The sequence below is a fragment of the Bos javanicus genome, chromosome 1, assembly GCF_032452875.1.
Source record: "Bos javanicus breed banteng chromosome 1, ARS-OSU_banteng_1.0, whole genome shotgun sequence".
In the NCBI taxonomy this organism is placed as follows: Eukaryota; Metazoa; Chordata; class Mammalia; order Artiodactyla; family Bovidae; genus Bos; species Bos javanicus.
The window spans coordinates 133075822-133094866 of record NC_083868.1 but is presented as its reverse complement, the minus strand read 5'-3'; the positions used below and the strand labels follow the sequence as shown (position 1 = coordinate 133094866).

Below are 19045 nucleotides of genomic sequence, written 5' to 3'. Positions count from 1 at the left end.
GGTAGACCAAAAGTTAGGGGGGAAAAACTGCAATTCGTGTAGAACCAGCAACTACATGCTCTTACCACTAGATGGTGCCCCTCCCTCGGTAAGTTAAAATGCTGAATCAGTATTGTGGAACCCAGTAAATGTGCTGATATAGTGGGGCCACTGAATAAGGAGAGTTAGGCTATGGAGAATGGTATACATGTTCAGTTTTTTACAGTACAAGGCAAGTAGCTTATCCGATGCTAAAAATAGGAAATTACTTGATATTCAAAATGTTGACAAATTTTAAAAATTCTGTCAGAACAAAAAATGAAAAAATAATAAAATAAGCAAAAATACAGACTCAAGTTTTATACTTTTAAGTATAACATAGTACCTCCATAAGTAATATAAAATATTTAAGTAGTATATATATAAAATTTAGGTAGATAGGAAACTTAGACTTTAAGATAATTTTATATTCACAATCAAGAAATAAGGACAAAATCTAACAATGTACAAAAAGAAAAGTTTGGTGTAATAATATGTGTTGTAATTGACTTTAACTTGAGAAAAGGAACATAGAACTATGATAAAAAATATTCTTAATTTTTATTTTCATATATATATATATATACACACATATATAATTTCTGGCCTAAAATCCTCTATTTTCTGCCCTGAAGCACCTCATTCAGAGTCTGAGTGGAGCCAGTAGAGAACTTATAAACATCCGCTAGTCCCTGCTCCCACCCAACATAGGAATCCTGTGAGTTTCTGCGTAAATAACTTGGTGAGAAGTAACTTCGCTACTTCATACAACCCATTGCTTAATAGGGCTAATTTTAGGAAACTCTTATTTACATTGAAGCATTTCTATCCAGTAGTTCTAGTAGTTCCAGTTCTAGTTCTACACTATGATGCAATATGAAGCCAATCGTCTTCCACCTGAGAGCCCTTCAGATCGTGATCACACCTACACTCTAGTCCAGTAGTATCTTTCACAATAATTTTATATACAGTTCCCTGTTTTATATTTTCTGTGTATCTTATATGTAGCCTATCAATAAATCATAGACAACAATACTGATTTATGTAAAATATTAATTACTTCCCTAGGTTACATCCATCTGCTGTTCAAAACTCTGAAGAGTTTATTCAGTTAGCTAGCTATGAATCCAACGCATATGTCTCTATCACAAATACAACTCAGAAGTCTTTGTTATACAGCTTTCCAACCTCATTAATTTATCAAGCAATTTTCCAAAGAAGACACACAGATGGCCAACAGGTACATGAAAAGATGTTCAACACTACTAATCATCAGGGAAATTCAAATCAAAACTAAAGTGAGATATCACCTCACACTTGTTAGAATGGCTTTCATCAAAAAGACAAGAAATAACAAAGATGTGGAGAAAAGAATATAAATTGGTGCAACCAATGGAAGTTCCTCAAATAAATTAAAATAGAGCTAATTCAGCAATTCTGCTTCTGGGTATTCATCCAAAGAAAACAGAAACACTAACGTGAAAAGACACATGCACGCCTGTGTTTACTATGGCCTTATTTACAATGGCCAATATATGGAAACAAGCTAAATGTTCATTAACAGATGAATGGATACGGAAGATGTGGGCTTCCCTGACAGCTCAGTTGGTAAAGAATCTGCCTGCAATTCAGGAGACCTGGTTAGATTGCTGGGTTGGGAAGATCCACTGGAGAAGAGATAGGCTACCCACTCCAGTATTCTTGGGCTTCCCTTGTGGCTCAGCTGATTAAGAATCTGCCCGCAATGCAGGAGACTTGGGTTCAGTCCCTGGGTTGGGAAGATCCCCTGGAGAAGGGAAAGGCTACCCACTCCAGTATTCTGGCCTGGAGAATTCAGTGGACTGCATAGTCAATGGGGTCGCAAAGAGTCAGACACAACTGAAAATTACTGAGTAAATCTTAAAATTTCACAAGAAAAAAAATTCTGTAACCATAGTGATGTATGTTAAGTAGACATTGTGGTGATCATTTCACAATATATATGTTCATTCGCTTCAGGCATGTCCAGCTCTTTGCGACCCCATGGACCTTAACCCACCAGACTCCTCTATCCATGGAATTTTCCCAGCAAGAATACTGGAGTGGATTGCCATGCCATCCTCCAGGGGATTTTCTTGACCCAGGAATTGAACCTGTGTCTCCTGCATTGCATGTGGATTCTTTACCTGCTGAGCCATCGGGGAAGCCCTTCACAATATATACAAATATTAAATCATTAGTATGCCAAAAACTACTGTATGTTAATTATACCTCAGTTTTTCTTAAATTATCATGTAGTTATTGACCACCTGTTGATATAGGCAGAGCAATATATCAGGCACTGGGATGCACGTGAAAAAAGACCAGGTGCCTTAGACTTTGGAGGTGGTGAGAGTCAGGTGTACCTGTGTCTAGAACATAACCACAGGATGACTGAAGGAGCACAGACATGGGTGACGTCAGGAGCACAGAAGACAGCTCAGCCCAAGTCCCTATTCTGGGGCTTCCTATGGGAATCACTCTTTGTCAAAGAGTCCAGAAACAGAATAGTCGTTTAGTTTAGGATAGATGTCTAAATGTCTTCCCCTTTTTGTTCTTTATGCACTAAAATAGCCTTTTTACAGGGATCTAATCTCTTCTATGGGCTTCCCTGGTGGCTCAGAGGTTAAAGCCTCTGCCTACAATGCCGGAGACCTGGGTTCAACCAAGGATACAGAATTTCTATATCATTAGATAATCAAAATCAAAGCCAGTATACCAAAAAAAAAACCAAAAACCTTGTTTAATTGCTTTTCTCACCCTTGCTTCTTTTTGGAGAAAATGAAAAAAAACAAAAAACAAAAAAACTACCAGGTCAAGGGCAAATTAAATGGGTGGGAATAAGTCAGGTAAAATGCAAAGAATGCACTGTGGCCTCCTACCTCCACCACAGCACATACATCCTCAATTTCAGACACACTTGCCAACCTTCCTCCTCCTCTTTCATCTTGTCCTGGTCTTCTCCAGAGTTTCACCTTTGTTAAGCTTACTAAAACCCAGTTAGTAACAAAATTGTTCATGCCCAAGTCAGGACTTCGTATATAAATTATCCCAAATGTATCTGAGTTTCCAGAGTCTGTAAGTCTTCAAAACACCAATGGATAAGGCTATACTAACTGGAATAATGCCCTCTTGAATCATACCACGTTGGCAGCCTTTCTTCTGACCCAGTAATTGTTAAGCCAACCCAGTGCATACTTCTCACCTCTTGTGCTTTCCAAAAACACCTAGCCCAACAGGCACTGCTTGAGTCAGGCATCACTGTATGAGAGGTTAAAAAAAAAAAAAAAGTGACATGTAGGCACCTAGGAAATGCAGACTTGTGAGCAAAGAATCTTTTTATTCTTAGAATTATAAGGGCAGATGTAAAGTATATGGATGTAGATTTTTAAACATTTTTACTAGAAATGACACTGGATATAATCACAAAACTTGCTTGGTTCAAAGAATATTCATAAGATGGCCTTTGATAACATAATAGGTATCTTTAATGTTTTTATTTGGTTTTGTTTTCCTTCTGGAACCAGGTTATTCAGAGAATATTCTACACAGTCAACAGATCTTGGAGTGGAAAAATTACGGCAACAGAGATAAGAAAAAGCAACTTTTTGCAAGTATGCCTCTCATTGAAATTTATATTTAAGGAGCAATTTAAATGACAATCTTACTTCATTTAACAAATATTTGAGTGCTCATTATGTGCAAAGCCCTATTATGTGCAAAGTCACTCTTTTCAGTTATTAAGCAGTTATCAGCTACCTGGGATGTGTTGGGAGAACAAAGATGAGTAACAAGAGATTTTCACATCAGGGCATGCACTGTGGAACAAAAGAGAAAAGCGTACAGACAGCCACACCTGATGAAAAATTCCACAGAAATGTGTCATAAATATGCAGTGAAGGCTTCACAGTAGGACTGGCATGTGATCTTGACCTTGAAGATATCAAGTGTTTACAAGATTAAAAAATTAAAAGAAAAGGGGATTCCAGATAGAGCAAGCAGCCTAAGCAAAGGCCCAGAAGCATGAAAATGTCATGTTCAGGAACTGCAGGACAGTCTTAAGTGGCCACAGGCTCCAAGGAGAGAGTGATCAGTGACCAGTGATGAGGCCTGAGGGGTAAGACGGGGCCAGGTTGGAAAGAGCCTGGCAAAACAAATGGAGGAGTTTCAACTTGTTCCTTTGAGCAATGACACTTTATCCAGCTCCTGCTGGAGAAAAATACTGAAAATTCCTTTTAAGAAAGAATGTATTTCATTCAATTATTTTTTTTTTACCAAATGAGAAAGTATTGATCACTAGTGGGTGCCTTTTACCGAGGCAGTCTTCATGCTTGATTGTTCAAGCATTTCTACTAACTTAAAGAAAGCAGAATTGGTCACACTTGAAATGAAATGTTTTATTTTAAATAAATCATACTAAATGAAATTTGGGTGAATAATACAACCTTGTTTACACTCTTATTTTTTTCCCATCTTTATCTGGGACAGACAAAATTGGCAAAGTTACCAGTCTGTAATAGATATGCAAACATTTCTTATTCTAATAAATGAAAAGTCATCATTACAGTCATTATTAATATTTACTAAACATCTGGTTTTTGCCTGGGCTCTCAGGAGGTTACATGGGGATGGGTTGAGATGGCAAGAATTCCATTGAAAAAAGGCCTTACACCTGAAGAATGATAATCCTAACATTCCTGATGCATATTAAGTTTGTATTTCTAGATCATTATTATAATCCAGATTTTTCTTACTTACAATAACATTTGAGGCAAATATGGTTCAATGACTTGGATAAGATCATACAGCTACTAAGTAACTGAACTGGAAATAGAGCTCAAGTGTTCTGCTTCCCTCTATTTTCTTCCCTAACGCTCTCTTTAGTTTGCCTCTTAGTACCTGAATGTATGCACATAAAATGTTCAAGTAATATAAACATGTATAAAATAATAACCAGAAGTCACTATTTATCTCTTTATCCTGCCATTTCACTCCTTTTACCAGAGGGAACCCATATTATCTGTGGTTTTATTCCTTTTTATGCATGTGTATGGAGTATATATGTATGGCGTATTTATTTAGTTTTGTTCTAGATGGCTGCTTTTTATGAATTTTTTTTAATATGTGAGACCACACATATTCTGTTAACTTTTTTTAACTTAACAGTATGTCTTGATGTTTTTTTATTTCGATCAATATAACTCTATCTCATTCTTTTAACTACTGCATAATCTGTGGCATGGCTATGCTGTAATTACATACATATTGAAGATGTTCAAGTCGTTTTCATATTCTCCCTATTAGAGTAATACAGCGAACACCCTTACACTTTTCTCTTGTGTCCATATGAGTATGAATCTCTCTAAAATAGACTACTGGAAGGAAAATCCTGGATCAGATGGTGTGTGCATTTTCAGTTTCATAGATCCTGCCAAGTTACCCTCCTAAACGCCTGCACTAATGCATACTTAAATTTACATACTCACCACCAGCAGAAGTGATTCATTTTTTTCATTTTATAACAATCCAGTAGATGAAAATGAGAGCCCCCCTGCTTCTCAAGATTTGTTTTATTGTACATATTCTGTTTTATACATTAATGATCATTGTATAAAAACATTACAAGCAAGTTTGGAAAACAGAAGAGAAGGCATATTTTAGCACCCTAATAAAACTAATATTTTTATGTGTACTTCTAGTCGTATTCACATGCATATTGGATTTAGAATTTAATGTAGTTCTTAGTGTGTATAATCGTATATCCTGTATTTTGCACTTAGCATGTTATGATTTTCCTTTGTTTCTATGCAGACTTTATAATTTTTACTGGCTGTAAAATCTTTCATTGAGTCTCTTTTACCATAATTTCATAATTTATCTTGTTTTCAATTTGCCAAATTATTTTGGATTTCCAGTATTCACATTTTAGAAAATGAATCTTATCAAAGTAATACATTTGCATTATGAAATATTAATAGTTATCTTTCTTATAATGCTTTTCACCTTGGATTCCATTTTATTTTCTAATATTGACATGCTTTCTTTTTAAGATTTAGCTAGTATATATTCAGCAGCAACAGCAGTATATATTTTAACCTTACTTTAAAATTTTAAGTTCAGTTCAGTCATTCAGTCATGTCTGACTCTTTGCAACTCCATGGACTACAGCACACCAGGCTTCCCTATCTGTCACCAACTCCTGGAGCCTGCTCAAGCTCATGTCCATCAAGTTGGTGATACCATCCAAACATCTCATCCTCTGTCAGACTTATCTCTTATGGACAACATATACCTAGATCTGCTTGTTGGATTTGAGTTTTATTCTCAATCTGAAAATCTTTTAACAGGGAGATTGACCTCTTTACCTTTATTGTGACTGTTGATATGGCAGTGGTTTAGTCGCTAAGTCATGTCTGACTCTTGCAACCCATGAACTATAGCCTGCCAGGCTCCTCTGTCCATGGGAATCTGCAGGCAAGAATACTGGAGTGGGTTGCCATTTCCTTCTCCAGGGGATCCTCTCCATCCAGAACTGAACCTGGGTCTCCTTCATTGCAGGCAGATTCTTTACTGACTGAGCTATGAGGGAAGTCCCGACTATTGATTTATCTGATCTTATTTCTGTCATCTCACTTTGTTTTTTCTATTTCCTGAGTTTCCTTATGGTTTATCTTTTTTTGTTTTTTCTGAATCTTTCTAAAAAGGTCTGCATATATCTCTGGCCACTTATATGATAATTTGACTGATAATAAGAATTCTGAACTCAAAAATGATTGATTTTGGTGTTTATCCTAGGGGCACACAGGGAGTCAAGAGAGACCCAGATAATATTTCTAGTTCAGGGCCCTGCAGCTCTACCCCCATGCCTTTTATACCAGGCTGCCCCACACTATCACAGAGGTATACATGAGTCACCTTTCTGGTAAACTTGATGCCATTACAAAGCCAAACCCTGCCAGTGGATGCCCACTCTTCATAACAGAATAGATATAAGACCACTTGTCGTAAAATTAAAAAGTTAAAAGCAGTGTCAGTTTACAGTCGTGTAACTAAAAGTCTGTTGTATGATTGTCCTGTGCTTCCTAGTCGGGGGACCTCTGATAGGCTGCAGTTCTCTTGGTAATAGTTCTCCCCTTTCCCTGTTTTTGAATCCTTCATATTCTTTGCTAAAAATAGTACAGAGTTCATAAATGCTTGCAGATTGGTCAATTGATTAAAAGATAGGATGATGTTGCCTAGTAAATTTCCTGGTTTGGTACCAAAACCAAAATTTTTAATTCAGTTTAGAATAAAAATGTACTAGAATCTGAATAATGGCCAAAGCTGGGTCTCCATATTTTTAAAATAAAATAATCCTTTTATTCATACCATTTCAGACTCTAGCCCTTTTGGAAGAAGAGGAAGATATAAACCAAATCACAGATTACTTCTCCTATGAACACTTCTATGTTATTTATTGTAAATTCTGGGAACTAGATAGTGATCATGACCTCTACATCAGCCAGGCCGATCTATCTCGATACAATGACCAGGGTGAGTGTTTCTGTGGATATTGACTTAGCTATTTTGAAGGAGACAAGAGTTAAATTGTGCTCACTCATTATGGGGAATTCCCAGTTCTTAAATTATGTATCTAATCAAATCCTCTTGAAAAGGCCAAGAATTTTAAAGTGGAAATGAGTGAAGATACTAATTTTTTATCTAGAAACCAGGTTTAGGAGAAGGGGTTTGGAGGTAAGTAAGAAATTAGAGTATTGGTTTTGATGAATGGATGAGTCTTTATAGTGATGCTGGTTTTCTCCTGATGAATTCAATAAGAACCACATCTATGTAAAGTTTATTTGAAAGAAAATTATATACACCTTTATAAATTCTCAATTTACACTATTTATAAACAGCTAAGGATGAAAGTGATGTTTCCAACTTGCCAGTGCTTTCAAGGATTCATAAAACTTTTTGGAATTTAGCTCTAGAAAACATAGTTTCTCTGCAGATGAATTTGGTGTGCTTTCTTTTGCCAGAAAACAAAAAATTATATATCACATGATACTACCCTTTTTACTTCATTTTGACCAGTAGTAAACTTAGAACCTATTATCTGCTGATTGCATATTCTTAACTAAGCACCAAGATACCTTGATTCATTCTTCTCTCATAAGATTGTCCCTATTTATAAGCCTTTATCCGTTTAGATGTAGCAAAGTACAAATCTTAAATAAATGCTTTGTTTCTGTTATTTAGTGTATCTATGACTACTAGTATATATCTTAAGAAAAGGTTCATTCTACATGTCAATATTCAGACCTTTCCATGTTTAGCAGAATTCTAGTTCACAAAAGTTCACATGCCAACCAAGCATCAAGAGGAAATACTAAATCATACTTATTGATAAAAAATCATTTTAGTACTATATCTGTCCTTCTTTAAGTACAGGTAGGTGTGCCTCATTTTAATTCACTTTGCTTTATTACACTTTGCAAATAGAGCTTTTTTTTTAGAAATTGAACGTTTGTAGCAACCCTGCATTGAGCAAGTCTCGTCAGTGCCATTTTTCCAACAGCATTTGTGCATTTTGTGTCTTTGTCACATTTTGGTAATTCTTACAATATGTCAAAATTTTATTGATTTATTGATATATAACATTATATTTGTTATGATGATCTGTGGTCAGTGATCTTTGATGTTACTATTGTAATTGTTTTGGGGTGCCATGAACCACACCTAGGTGACAGCAAGCTTAATTGATAACTGCTGTTGGTGTTCTGAGTGCTTCACCAACCAAGTCTTCCCTGTCTCTCCCTCTCCTCGGGGCTCCCTATTCCCTGAGACCCAGCAATATTGAAATCAGGCCAGTTAATACATACCATTAATACGACAATGGTCTCTAAGTGTTCAGGTAAAGTGGCACATCTCTGACTTCAAATCAAAAGCTAGAAACTTAGAGGGGAAGGCATGTTGAAAGCTAGGATAGGCTGAAAGCTAGGCTTTTTGTGCCAGTTAGCCAAGTTGTGAATGAAAAGTTCTTGAAGAAAATTAAAAGTGCTATTCCAGTGAACACATGAATAAGAAAGTGAAGCAGGGAATTCCCTGCTGATCCAGCAGTTAAGACTCCACACTTTCACTGCCGAGGGGCCAGGTTCAATCCCTGGCCAGGAAACTAAGATCCCACAGGTTGTGTGATGCAGCCAAAAAAGAAGAAGAAGAAAGTGAAATACTTTGTTTGCTGATATGTAGAAAATTTTAGTAGCCTGGATAGAAGACCACACCGGCCACAACATTCCCTGAAGCCAGATTCTAATCCAGAGCAAGGTTGCCTTCAACTCTGTGAAGGCTGAGAGAAGTGAGGAAGTTACAGGAGAAAAGTTTGAAACTAGCAGAAATCGGTTCATGAGGTTTAAGGAAAGAAGCTATCTCTATAATATGAAAGTGCAAGGTGAAACAACAAGTTTCTAGAAGACCTAGCTAAGATCATGAAAGTGGCTACACTAAACATCAGATTTTCAATGTAGACAAAACAGCCTTCTGTTGAAAGAAGATGCCATCTAGGACTTTGATTTCTAGAGAGAAGTCAGTGCCTGGCTTCAAACCTTCCAAGGACAGGCTGACTGTCTTTTTAGGGGTTAATGCAGTGCAGGTAATGACTTTAAAGTGAAAACAGTGCTTATTTACCATTCCAAAGATCCAAAGGCCCTTAAGAATTATGCTAAATCTCTTTATGCCTGCACTTTGCAAGTGGAACAACAAAGCCTAAATGACAGCACGCCTGTTTACAACATGGTTTTCTGAATATATTAAGCCCACTGTTGAGACCTACTGCTCAGAAAAAAAAAAGATTCAAAATATGACCCTGATTGACAATGCACCTGGTCACTCAAGAGCTCTGATGGAGATTGTACAATGAGATTAATGTACTTTAAATGCCTACTGACACAATATCCACTCTGCACTTAATGGATCAAAGAGTAACTTCAACTTTCAAGTCTTATTCAAGAAATATATTTCATAAGGGTATAGCTACCATAGGTTATGATTCCTCTGATGGATCTGGGCAAAGTCCATTGAAAACCTTCTCTAAAGGATCACCATTCTAGATGCCCTTAAGACCATTCATGATTCATGAGGGCAGAATATCAACATGAACAGGAATTTAGAAGTCAAATCTCAGGCATGTTTTTGAGGGGTTCAAGACTTCAGTGGAGGAAGCAACTGCAGATACGGTAAAAATAGCAAGAGAACTTTAGAATTAGAGGAGGAGCCTGAAGATGTGACTGAATCATTATAATCCCATAATAAAATTTTAACAGATAAGGAGTTGCTGCTTATGGATGAACAAAGAGAGCAGTTTCTTGAGATGGAATCTACTCCTGGCAAAGACAGTATGAAGATTGTTGAAATGACAACAAAGGATTTAGAATATTAAATGAACTTAATTGATAAAGCAGCAGCAAGGTTTGAGAAGATTGTCTCCAATTTTGAAAGAATTTCTGCTATGGGTAAAATGCTGTCAAACTACATTGCACATAACAGAGAAATCATTTGTGAAAGGAAGAGTCGATCTTTGTGGCAAATTTCATTGTAGTCTTAAGAAATTGCCAAAGCCACCCCAGCCTTCAACAACCATCACCCTGATCAGTCAGCAGCCATCAACATTGGTGGTGGCAAGACCCTCCACCAACAAAAAACTACAGTTTGCTAAAGGCTCAGGTGATTGTTAGCATTTGTTTTTAGCAATAAAATATTTTTATATGCATTGGTTTTTTAAAGACATAACTGCTGTTTAACACATAATAGACTATAGTATAGTACAAATATAACTTATATGCACTGGGAAACCAAAAAATTCATATGACTCACTTTATTGTGATATTCACTGTATTGAGGTGACCTGGAACTGAACCCACAGTATCTCTGTGTTATGCCTATAGTCATACCTTCCTATTACAAGCATAGTATAAAGATGGCGATATTTATAGGGGTATTGGATCAGCTGTATTAGCTCTGCACTTTTTGATCATCAGTGGCCAGATCATCTGTATAATGTGAGCTAGCCTCCAGAGATCACACAAAACCCTATGGGCTCTAAAGCACCTTTTCTGGCTGTCATAAACGTAGTTCTCATTAACCCCTAAGATATTGTATATACACATATAGTTACTCATTAGAGGCATGTTAAAGGAATGAAGTCCAGAAAAGCAGGCGTTTTGGCCTGCACAACGAAGGGGCCACTGAAACTCTGTGTAATTGCCTGCCCACCAACCTGTCCTTAATGGGACAACATGATCTGCAGTTTTAGGAAGTTAAACCTTCCAAATCTAAAGAAAGACTTCAGAAATAAATATCTCTGCCTTTCCTATGTAGCTGCCTTTTGTTCTATTTTCCTTTATTTTCAAATTATTAACCCCATAAACCAGTGCTCAACAAACTGCTGCTGCTGCTACTAAGTCGCTTCAGGTGTGTCCAACTCTGTGCGACCCCATAGACGGCAGCCCACCAGGCTCCCCTGTCCCTGGGATTCTCCAGGCAAGAACACTGGAGTGGGTTGCCATTTCCTTCTCCAATGCATGAAAGTGAAAAGTGAAAGTGAAGTTGCTCAGTCGTGTTCGACTCTTAGCGACCCCATGGACTGCAGCCTACCAGGCTCCTCTGTCCATGGGATTTTCCAGGCAAGAGTACTGGAGTGGGGTGCCATTGCCTTCTCCGCAACAAACTCTAGAGGGCCCTTATACAGCCTTTGGTATGTGTCTAGGAGGGGCTGTGCTGACACTCATTTTCTTAACATTCTTCAACCAAAGTAATGAACCTTTATGTTGACTGTACCCAACGCCACACAGAAGAGTTAGATGCTGGTAGCTGCTCTCTAATGACCTCATCACTGGTTTTGAAATTGTAGTGTGCATACCACTGGCGAGGCGTTTGTTAAAAGAACAGATTCCTGTCCTCACCACATCCCTAGGTCTGAGGTCCATTGTTACCTCCTTTTTTGTGACTAATGCTTTTGGTTACTTTGAACTCACAGTGAGGTACACCGATCCAGATTACTAGGATCTGTCATCAAATGCGACATACTATCTTAAGATAGAATCATCTCTCTCTGAATAAAATTTACTGATGGAATTTAAAATTGTATATCATGTTATATCCTGGAATTTTAAAGGATACGAATGTAAGAAAAGTATTTTGTGGTTTGTTTTTGGTACCTTTTCTAAAATTCTACCTGAAAAACATTCTCCGTTGTTTGACTCAAACCCCCAACAATCAGTTTCCCCTTGAATTTAATGCTAGGATGAAATCTGTCTTGTTTTAGAGGAAATGTTGTCTTGTCTTGTTGGATAACAAGATCAATATAAATTTTGTACATTTTTGTCTCCGTTGTCAGGATTTTCAGAACCAATTTGGTGCCCAACTGTATTAATGTATTTGAGCTGTCAGATACATCAATTTGTGTGTTCTTTTTTAAATGATTGATAGACCAAGCTATCTCAAATTACTTCTTTCAAAAAGTATCAATTGTACATAAAAAGTAAAAATTCAACTACTCGTATTCTTATCATGGAATATTATTAAGTTTAACCTTGTGGCTACTTGAAAATAAATTTGCCAAAAATGGTACCTTTTGGAGCATGTTTTAACTAGCTTTGTACTTTTTATTTATGTTTAGCTTCATCAAACAGGATTATTGAAAGAATATTCTCTGGGGCAGTAACAAGGTAAGAAAAACCATCTGAGTTTTAAAATGAACTACAGGTAATACTTTAGCAATGTCCTTTTAGCAAGGCTTCCTGCATAATTTGTCAGTGCTGTAGGTTAGATAATACCCTACAAAATATGCAGTGTGGCTTCATATAAGATGGCAGTAATACTTTAATATACAGGATTCTCCAGGCCAGAATACTGGAGTGGGTAGCCTTTCCTTTCTCCAGGGGATCTTCCCAACCCAAGGATCGAACTCAGGTCTCCCATATTGCAAGCGGATTCTTTACCAGCTAAGCCACATGGGAAGCCCAAGAATACTGGAGTGGGTAGCCTATCCCTTCTCCAGCAGATCTTCCCGACCCAGGAATCAAACCGGGGTCTCCTGTATTACAGGTGGATTCTTTACCAACTGAGGTGTCAGGGAAGCCCTGTTTATCTAAGTACAGGTAACAGTATTTGACCTGATTTGTATTCAAATTAGAAACCAGAGTTCCTTCAAATCTGCAAATGCTTCTAATTTCATCCTCGAGGCATTTGAAAATAAGATAGGCAATGAAAGAGGTTGCCCTTTGTGAGATTTCCAGCGTTCTGTGTGTTGTTGTTTTTTTTTAACTTAATTTCCAAAGAAATATTACTTTATTCCTTAAGTCTGTCATCCTGCTAAATTTAGAAAAGTAATTGATTTTTAGGAAACTTTGTAACCATGTGTTTTCTTCAGGGGAAAAACAGTACAGAAAGAGGGACGAATGAGCTATGCAGATTTTGTTTGGTTTTTGATCTCTGAGGAAGACAAAAGGAACCCCACCAGGTATGACTTCTGAGTTTCCTTTGCCCAGATGTTAAACAAATGAACAAAGTTTGAAAAATTCATGATGAATATCTAGTGAATGCCAGGTTAACTAGGGGTGCCAGGATGGGTTAGACTTAGTCTCTGCCCTCAGACTGAGCCCACAGTCACAGTGTATCAGGACGAGTGCTCTTACCCCCAGAAACAAAGGTGGAGTGATGTGGGAGCTGTCTCTGAAGGACAGCAAGCATTTATATGAAATATGGGAATAGATAACTGTGAATTTTTGTTGTTTCCTGATCTTCCTGGTTTAGTAGTAAACTGGAGAACATGCCCTCACTCTGCCAGTAAGAATCATCTCTCTGTTTCTTTGGCATTCCTTGATTGGTAGCTCTGAGTTTATGTACCTGTTTCTTAGACATCTATAACACTGTGTTACACAAGCTAGGAATAAAAAGAAAACAAGAGGGATGCAAAAATCTATGTCCCTTTCTTTTTATACCTGTCTTGTGTAACACAGTCCCCTGCACATAGCTTATGCTCAGGACCAAGGTGGGGGAGCCCATAGTCCCTGATGCTGCTTGCTAGCATCACTGACTCGGCTGTCTGCACATTAATTCAAAAAGTTATCTAAATGTTAGATATATGGTTTGGAAATAACTGAAATAGAAATGAAACTGATTTATTTCATGGGCAGCATGTATATTAAATAACTTTGTTGTCCATTTCAAAGATAGTAATTTATTATTCATTATATACAACTTAGAAAACATGGATAAAGCAGAAGAAAATAAATTTTAATAATAATTTTAATACTAATAATTCTACCACTCAGAAAAAGACACTATTAAAAGTTGGAATGTGTTGGACAGTGCTTTTCATATAAACTTTTATATATTCTTTGGGTATTTAGATTAATTTATTCTCCTAAATATCCCCTAGTAGTTTTAGCTAAACAGTTGTAATAATCCGCTGTGCATGCATGCATGCTGAGTCACTTTAGTCATGTCTGACTGTGCGACTCCATGGACTGTAGCCTTCCAGGCTCCTCTGTCCATGGGATTCTCCAGCTAAGGATCCTGGAGTGGGTTGCCGTGCCCTCCTCCAGGGGATCTTCCCGACCCAGGGATCAAACCCGCATCTCCTGCATTGTCAGGCACACTGTTTACCACGAATGCCACCTGGGAAGCCCAACATCCACTATACTTTTCCTTAAAATAAATTCCCCAGAAAAGGAATCGCTAAATTAAAGGGCATAGATATTAAGGGCTTTTATAAAAACTATTAAACTTATTTTCAGAATGTATTTTCATTTTATACTTTCATCAACAAAGTATTGAGTGTATTTCCTATAACCCTTATTCACACTAAGTATCTTCCTGTTTAAGAATCTTTCCCATTTGATAAGTAGTAAATTCAGCATTATCTTACATTGCATTTCTTTCATTACTAGAGAGGCAGAAGTTTTTTCATACATTTTTCACCATTTTTATTTCATCTAAGGTGACTTGCCTTTTTGTGTCTTTTGCTCATTTCTGCTGGACTAATTTTTTAAGTTTATTGTTCTATCACAAATACACATTAAATATTAAAAACTTTAAATATATACATTCAGAAACCTTAATATAAAATTTATCTGTAATTCTTTGACCCATAGCTAACATTTTGGTATGTTACCTCCTACCTCATCCTCATCCCCCTCCTTTCTCTTCCTTTCCCTCCTCCTTTCACCCTCCTCCTCCTCTCTCTGCACCAAATGACACAGTATACTAAATGGTATCATATTATACAATTTTGTGACACATTTCTTCACATAACAGTTTATTTCTATGCCAGTAAGTGTGCTTGTTTATATTATTAATCCATTTTTTGAATGCTTCAGTTCAGTTCAGTCGCTCAGTCATGTCTGACTCTTTGCGACCCCATGGACTGCAGCATGCCAGGCCTCCCTCCATCACCAACTCCCAGAATTTACTCAAAGTCGTGTCCATTGAGTCGGTGATGCCATCCAACCATCTCATCCTCTGCCATCCCTTTCTCCTCCCGCCTTCAATCTTTCCCAGCATCAGGGTCTTTTCCAGTAAGTCGGTTCTTCACATCAGGTGGCCAAAGTACTGGAGTTTCAGCTTCAGCATCAGTTCTTCCAATGAATATTCAGGACTGATTTCCTTTAGGAATATTCAGGACTTCATTCCTAAATGAAGACTCTTCAAGAGTCTTCTCCAACACCACAGTTCAAAAGCATCAATTCTTCAGCACTCAGCTTTCTTTATAGTCCAACTCTCACATTCATACATGACTACTGGAAAAACCTTAGGTGGTTTTAATTATCTAAATCCTCAAAGCTTTGAAAGCTGTGCATTTTTCTGTTTCTTGCCTTTGGGGTGTTCTTAATTAACCCTCTTAATCTTTTACCTTTCATATTTACTTAGTTATAAAAAAGCTTTCCTCAAATACTTCCCATCTTTTCTTTCTGTTATTCCATAAGAACAAATGACATAAATGATAGAAATTATAATAAAGAAGCTTTATATAACAAACATGAATATATACTTGTTTGCCTTCTATCAGCTTCTTTAAAAAACATAAATTATATACAATAATGATTAGAACACTGTATTATTGGATTTGTAATATAGAGAGATAATAGCACAAAAAAGAGGGATGAGGCAATCGAGTTATATAAGAGTAACACTTCAGTATCTCACAGGAATTAAGTATCAGTTTGAAATAATTCTAAGAAGTTGAAATGTATATGGTAAGCTCTAGAGGAACCACTGGCGACCCACTCCAGTACTCTTGTCTGAAAACTCTCATGGGCGGAGGAGCCTGGTGGGCTGCAGTCCATGGGGTCGCTAAGAGTCGGACACGACTGAGCGACTTCACTTTCACTTTTCACTTTCCTGCATTGGAGAAGGAAATGGCAACCCACTCCAGTGTTCTTGCCTGGAGAATCCCAGGGATGGGGGAGCCTGGTGGGCTGCCATCTATGGGGTCACACAGAGTTGGACACGACTGACATGACTTAGCAGCAGCAGCTAGAGGAACCGGAAGGAAATTAACTCAAGAATACATAGTAAAAAAATTGTTAAAAGAGTTAAAGTGTTCCACTTAGAAAATACTCACTTAAATGTAAAAGAAAGCAATAAAGGAAGAATAGAGGAAAAACTCCAAGACACTTAAAAAACAAAAATTAAAATGACAGACATAAGTCCAACTATAACAGTAATAACATTAAATGTGAATGGATTAATCATTCCATCAAAGCAGAGATTTTCAGGCTGGATCAAAAAAAAACTTTTTTTGATACAATTCTTTACTGTTTATATGAGACACATACTAAGTTTAAAGATACAAGAAGGGTAAGAAAGGAGGAGGAAGGGTCAAGATATGTAATGCAAACAACAACCATAAGAAACCTGGAGTGGCCATATAAATATCAGAGGACTTAGAGTTCAGTACAAAAAGTGTTACTAGAGACAACAGGACATTCTGTTTCATAAAGGGGTCAATCCAACAGAAAGACATTATAATTAAAAACATATATGCAACTAACAACACAGAGCCCTAAAAATACATGAAAGAAAAACTAACAGAATTGCAAAGAGAAATAAATAATTCAACAGTAGTATTTGGAGACTTCAGTACCCCACTTTCAGTGATGGAAAAACATCCAGGAAGATCAACAAGGAAATAAAAGTCATGAACAACACTATAAACAAAATTAGAAATCAATTGTACCTAACATATCTAGTGAATGTCCCACCTAGGAACAGTGGAATATATATTCTTCCCAAGTACACATAGAACATTCTCCAGGATAGAATATGTGGGAGGCCATAAAATAGCCTTAAAAAATATAAAAAGTGAAATTATACAACTTATGTTCTCTGACCACAATGGAATAAAATTAACAGAAAGAAATTTGAGGTTCCACAAATATGCAAAAATTTTAATAACACAGTTTAAGTAACCAGTGGATCAAAAAAAAAATACCTAAAGGAAATTAGAAGCTAATTTGAATTGAATGAAAATGAAAAAACAACATACTAAAACTTTAAATGAATAAAAAGCAAAACATACCAAAATGTGTAGGATGAAGCTGTAAACCCATCTACTGAAAAAGAAAGGTCTTAAATCAATAACCTAACCTTCCACTGTAAGACACTGGGGAAAAAACAGCAAATGAAGCACAGCAAACAGAAGAAAAGAATAAAGATTAGAACTGATAAATGAGAGAATAGGAAAACAATAGAGAAAAGCAATGGAGCCAAAAGTCAGTTATTTTGAAAATATTAGTAATCTTGATAAGGCTTTAGCTGTACTGATCCCTTTCGTGGATCACAGCTTTATTGTGGTAAACAGGCTTGCATAATTCAATGAAGCTATGAGCCATGCTCCACAAGGCCACCCAAGATGGATGGTCACAGTGAAGAGTTCTGACAAAACGTGGTGCCCTGGAGGAGGGAATGGTAAACCACTCCAGTGCCTGCCATGAGAACCCCATGAGCAGTATGAAAAAGCAAAAAGATATGACACCGGAAGATGAACCCCCCAGGTCAGAAGGTATCCAGTGTGCTACTGAGGAAGACCGGAGGGCAATTACAAATAGCTCCAGAAAGAATTAAGCAACTGGACCAAAGTGGAAACAGTGCTCAGTTGTGGATGTGACTGGTAGTAAAAGTAAAGTCCAGTGCTGTAAAGAACAATATTGCATAAACCTGGAATTAACATGAATCAAGGTAAGTTCAGTTCAGTTCAGTTCAGTCACTCAGTCATGTCCGACTCTTTGAGACCCCATGAATCGCAGCACACCAGGCCTCACTGTCCATCACCATCTCCTGGAGGTGGTCAAATAGAAGATGGCAAGACTTACATTGACATCTTAGGAATCAGTGAACTAAAATGGATAGTAATGGGAGAATTTAATTCAGATGGTCACTATATCTATTACTGTGGGCAAGAATCCCTTAGAAGAAATGCAGTAGCCCTCATAGTCAACAAAAGAGCCCAAAATGCAGTACTTGGATACATTTTCAAAAATGACAGGATGATCATGGTTTATTTCCAGTAATTATATAAATTATTATTATATAGCTTATAATTTATTCAACATCACAGTAATCCAAGTCAATGCCCCAACCACTAATCCTGAATTAGCTGAAGTTGACCAGTTAAATGAAGACCTACAAGACTTTCTAGAACTAACAGCAAAAAAAGATATCCTTTTCATCATAGGAGATTGGAATGCAAAAGTAGTAAGAGATACCTGGAGTAATTGGCAAGTTGGGCCTTGGAGTACAAGATGAAGCAGAGCAAAGACTAACAGGGTTTTGTCAAGAGAACACATTGGTCATAACAAATACCCTTTTACAGCAATGCAAAAGACATCTCTACACATGAACATCACCAAATGATCAATTCCGGAATCAGATTGATTTTATTCTCTGCAGCTGAAGATGTAGAAGCTCTCTACAGTCAGCAAAAACAAGACCTGGGAGCTGATTGTGGCTCAGGTCCTTATTGTAA

The 19045-nt window shown here is 37.1% G+C and overlaps 1 protein-coding gene across 4 annotated transcripts in view; it reads left to right on the top strand.

The window, feature by feature from the left end:
• Positions 1–19045, top strand: part of PPP2R3A (protein phosphatase 2 regulatory subunit B''alpha) — a 233025-nt gene that overhangs the window by 137954 nt on the left and 76026 nt on the right. For all 4 annotated transcript variants that reach the window (XM_061420903.1, XM_061420895.1, XM_061420921.1 and 1 more), the window contains 4 exons: positions 3564–3650; positions 7413–7569; positions 12695–12743; positions 13448–13537. In XM_061420903.1, coding sequence (XP_061276887.1) covers positions 3564–3650; positions 7413–7569; positions 12695–12743; positions 13448–13537 — 383 coding nt within the window. The remainder of the gene's footprint in view (positions 1–3563; positions 3651–7412; positions 7570–12694; positions 12744–13447; positions 13538–19045) is intronic.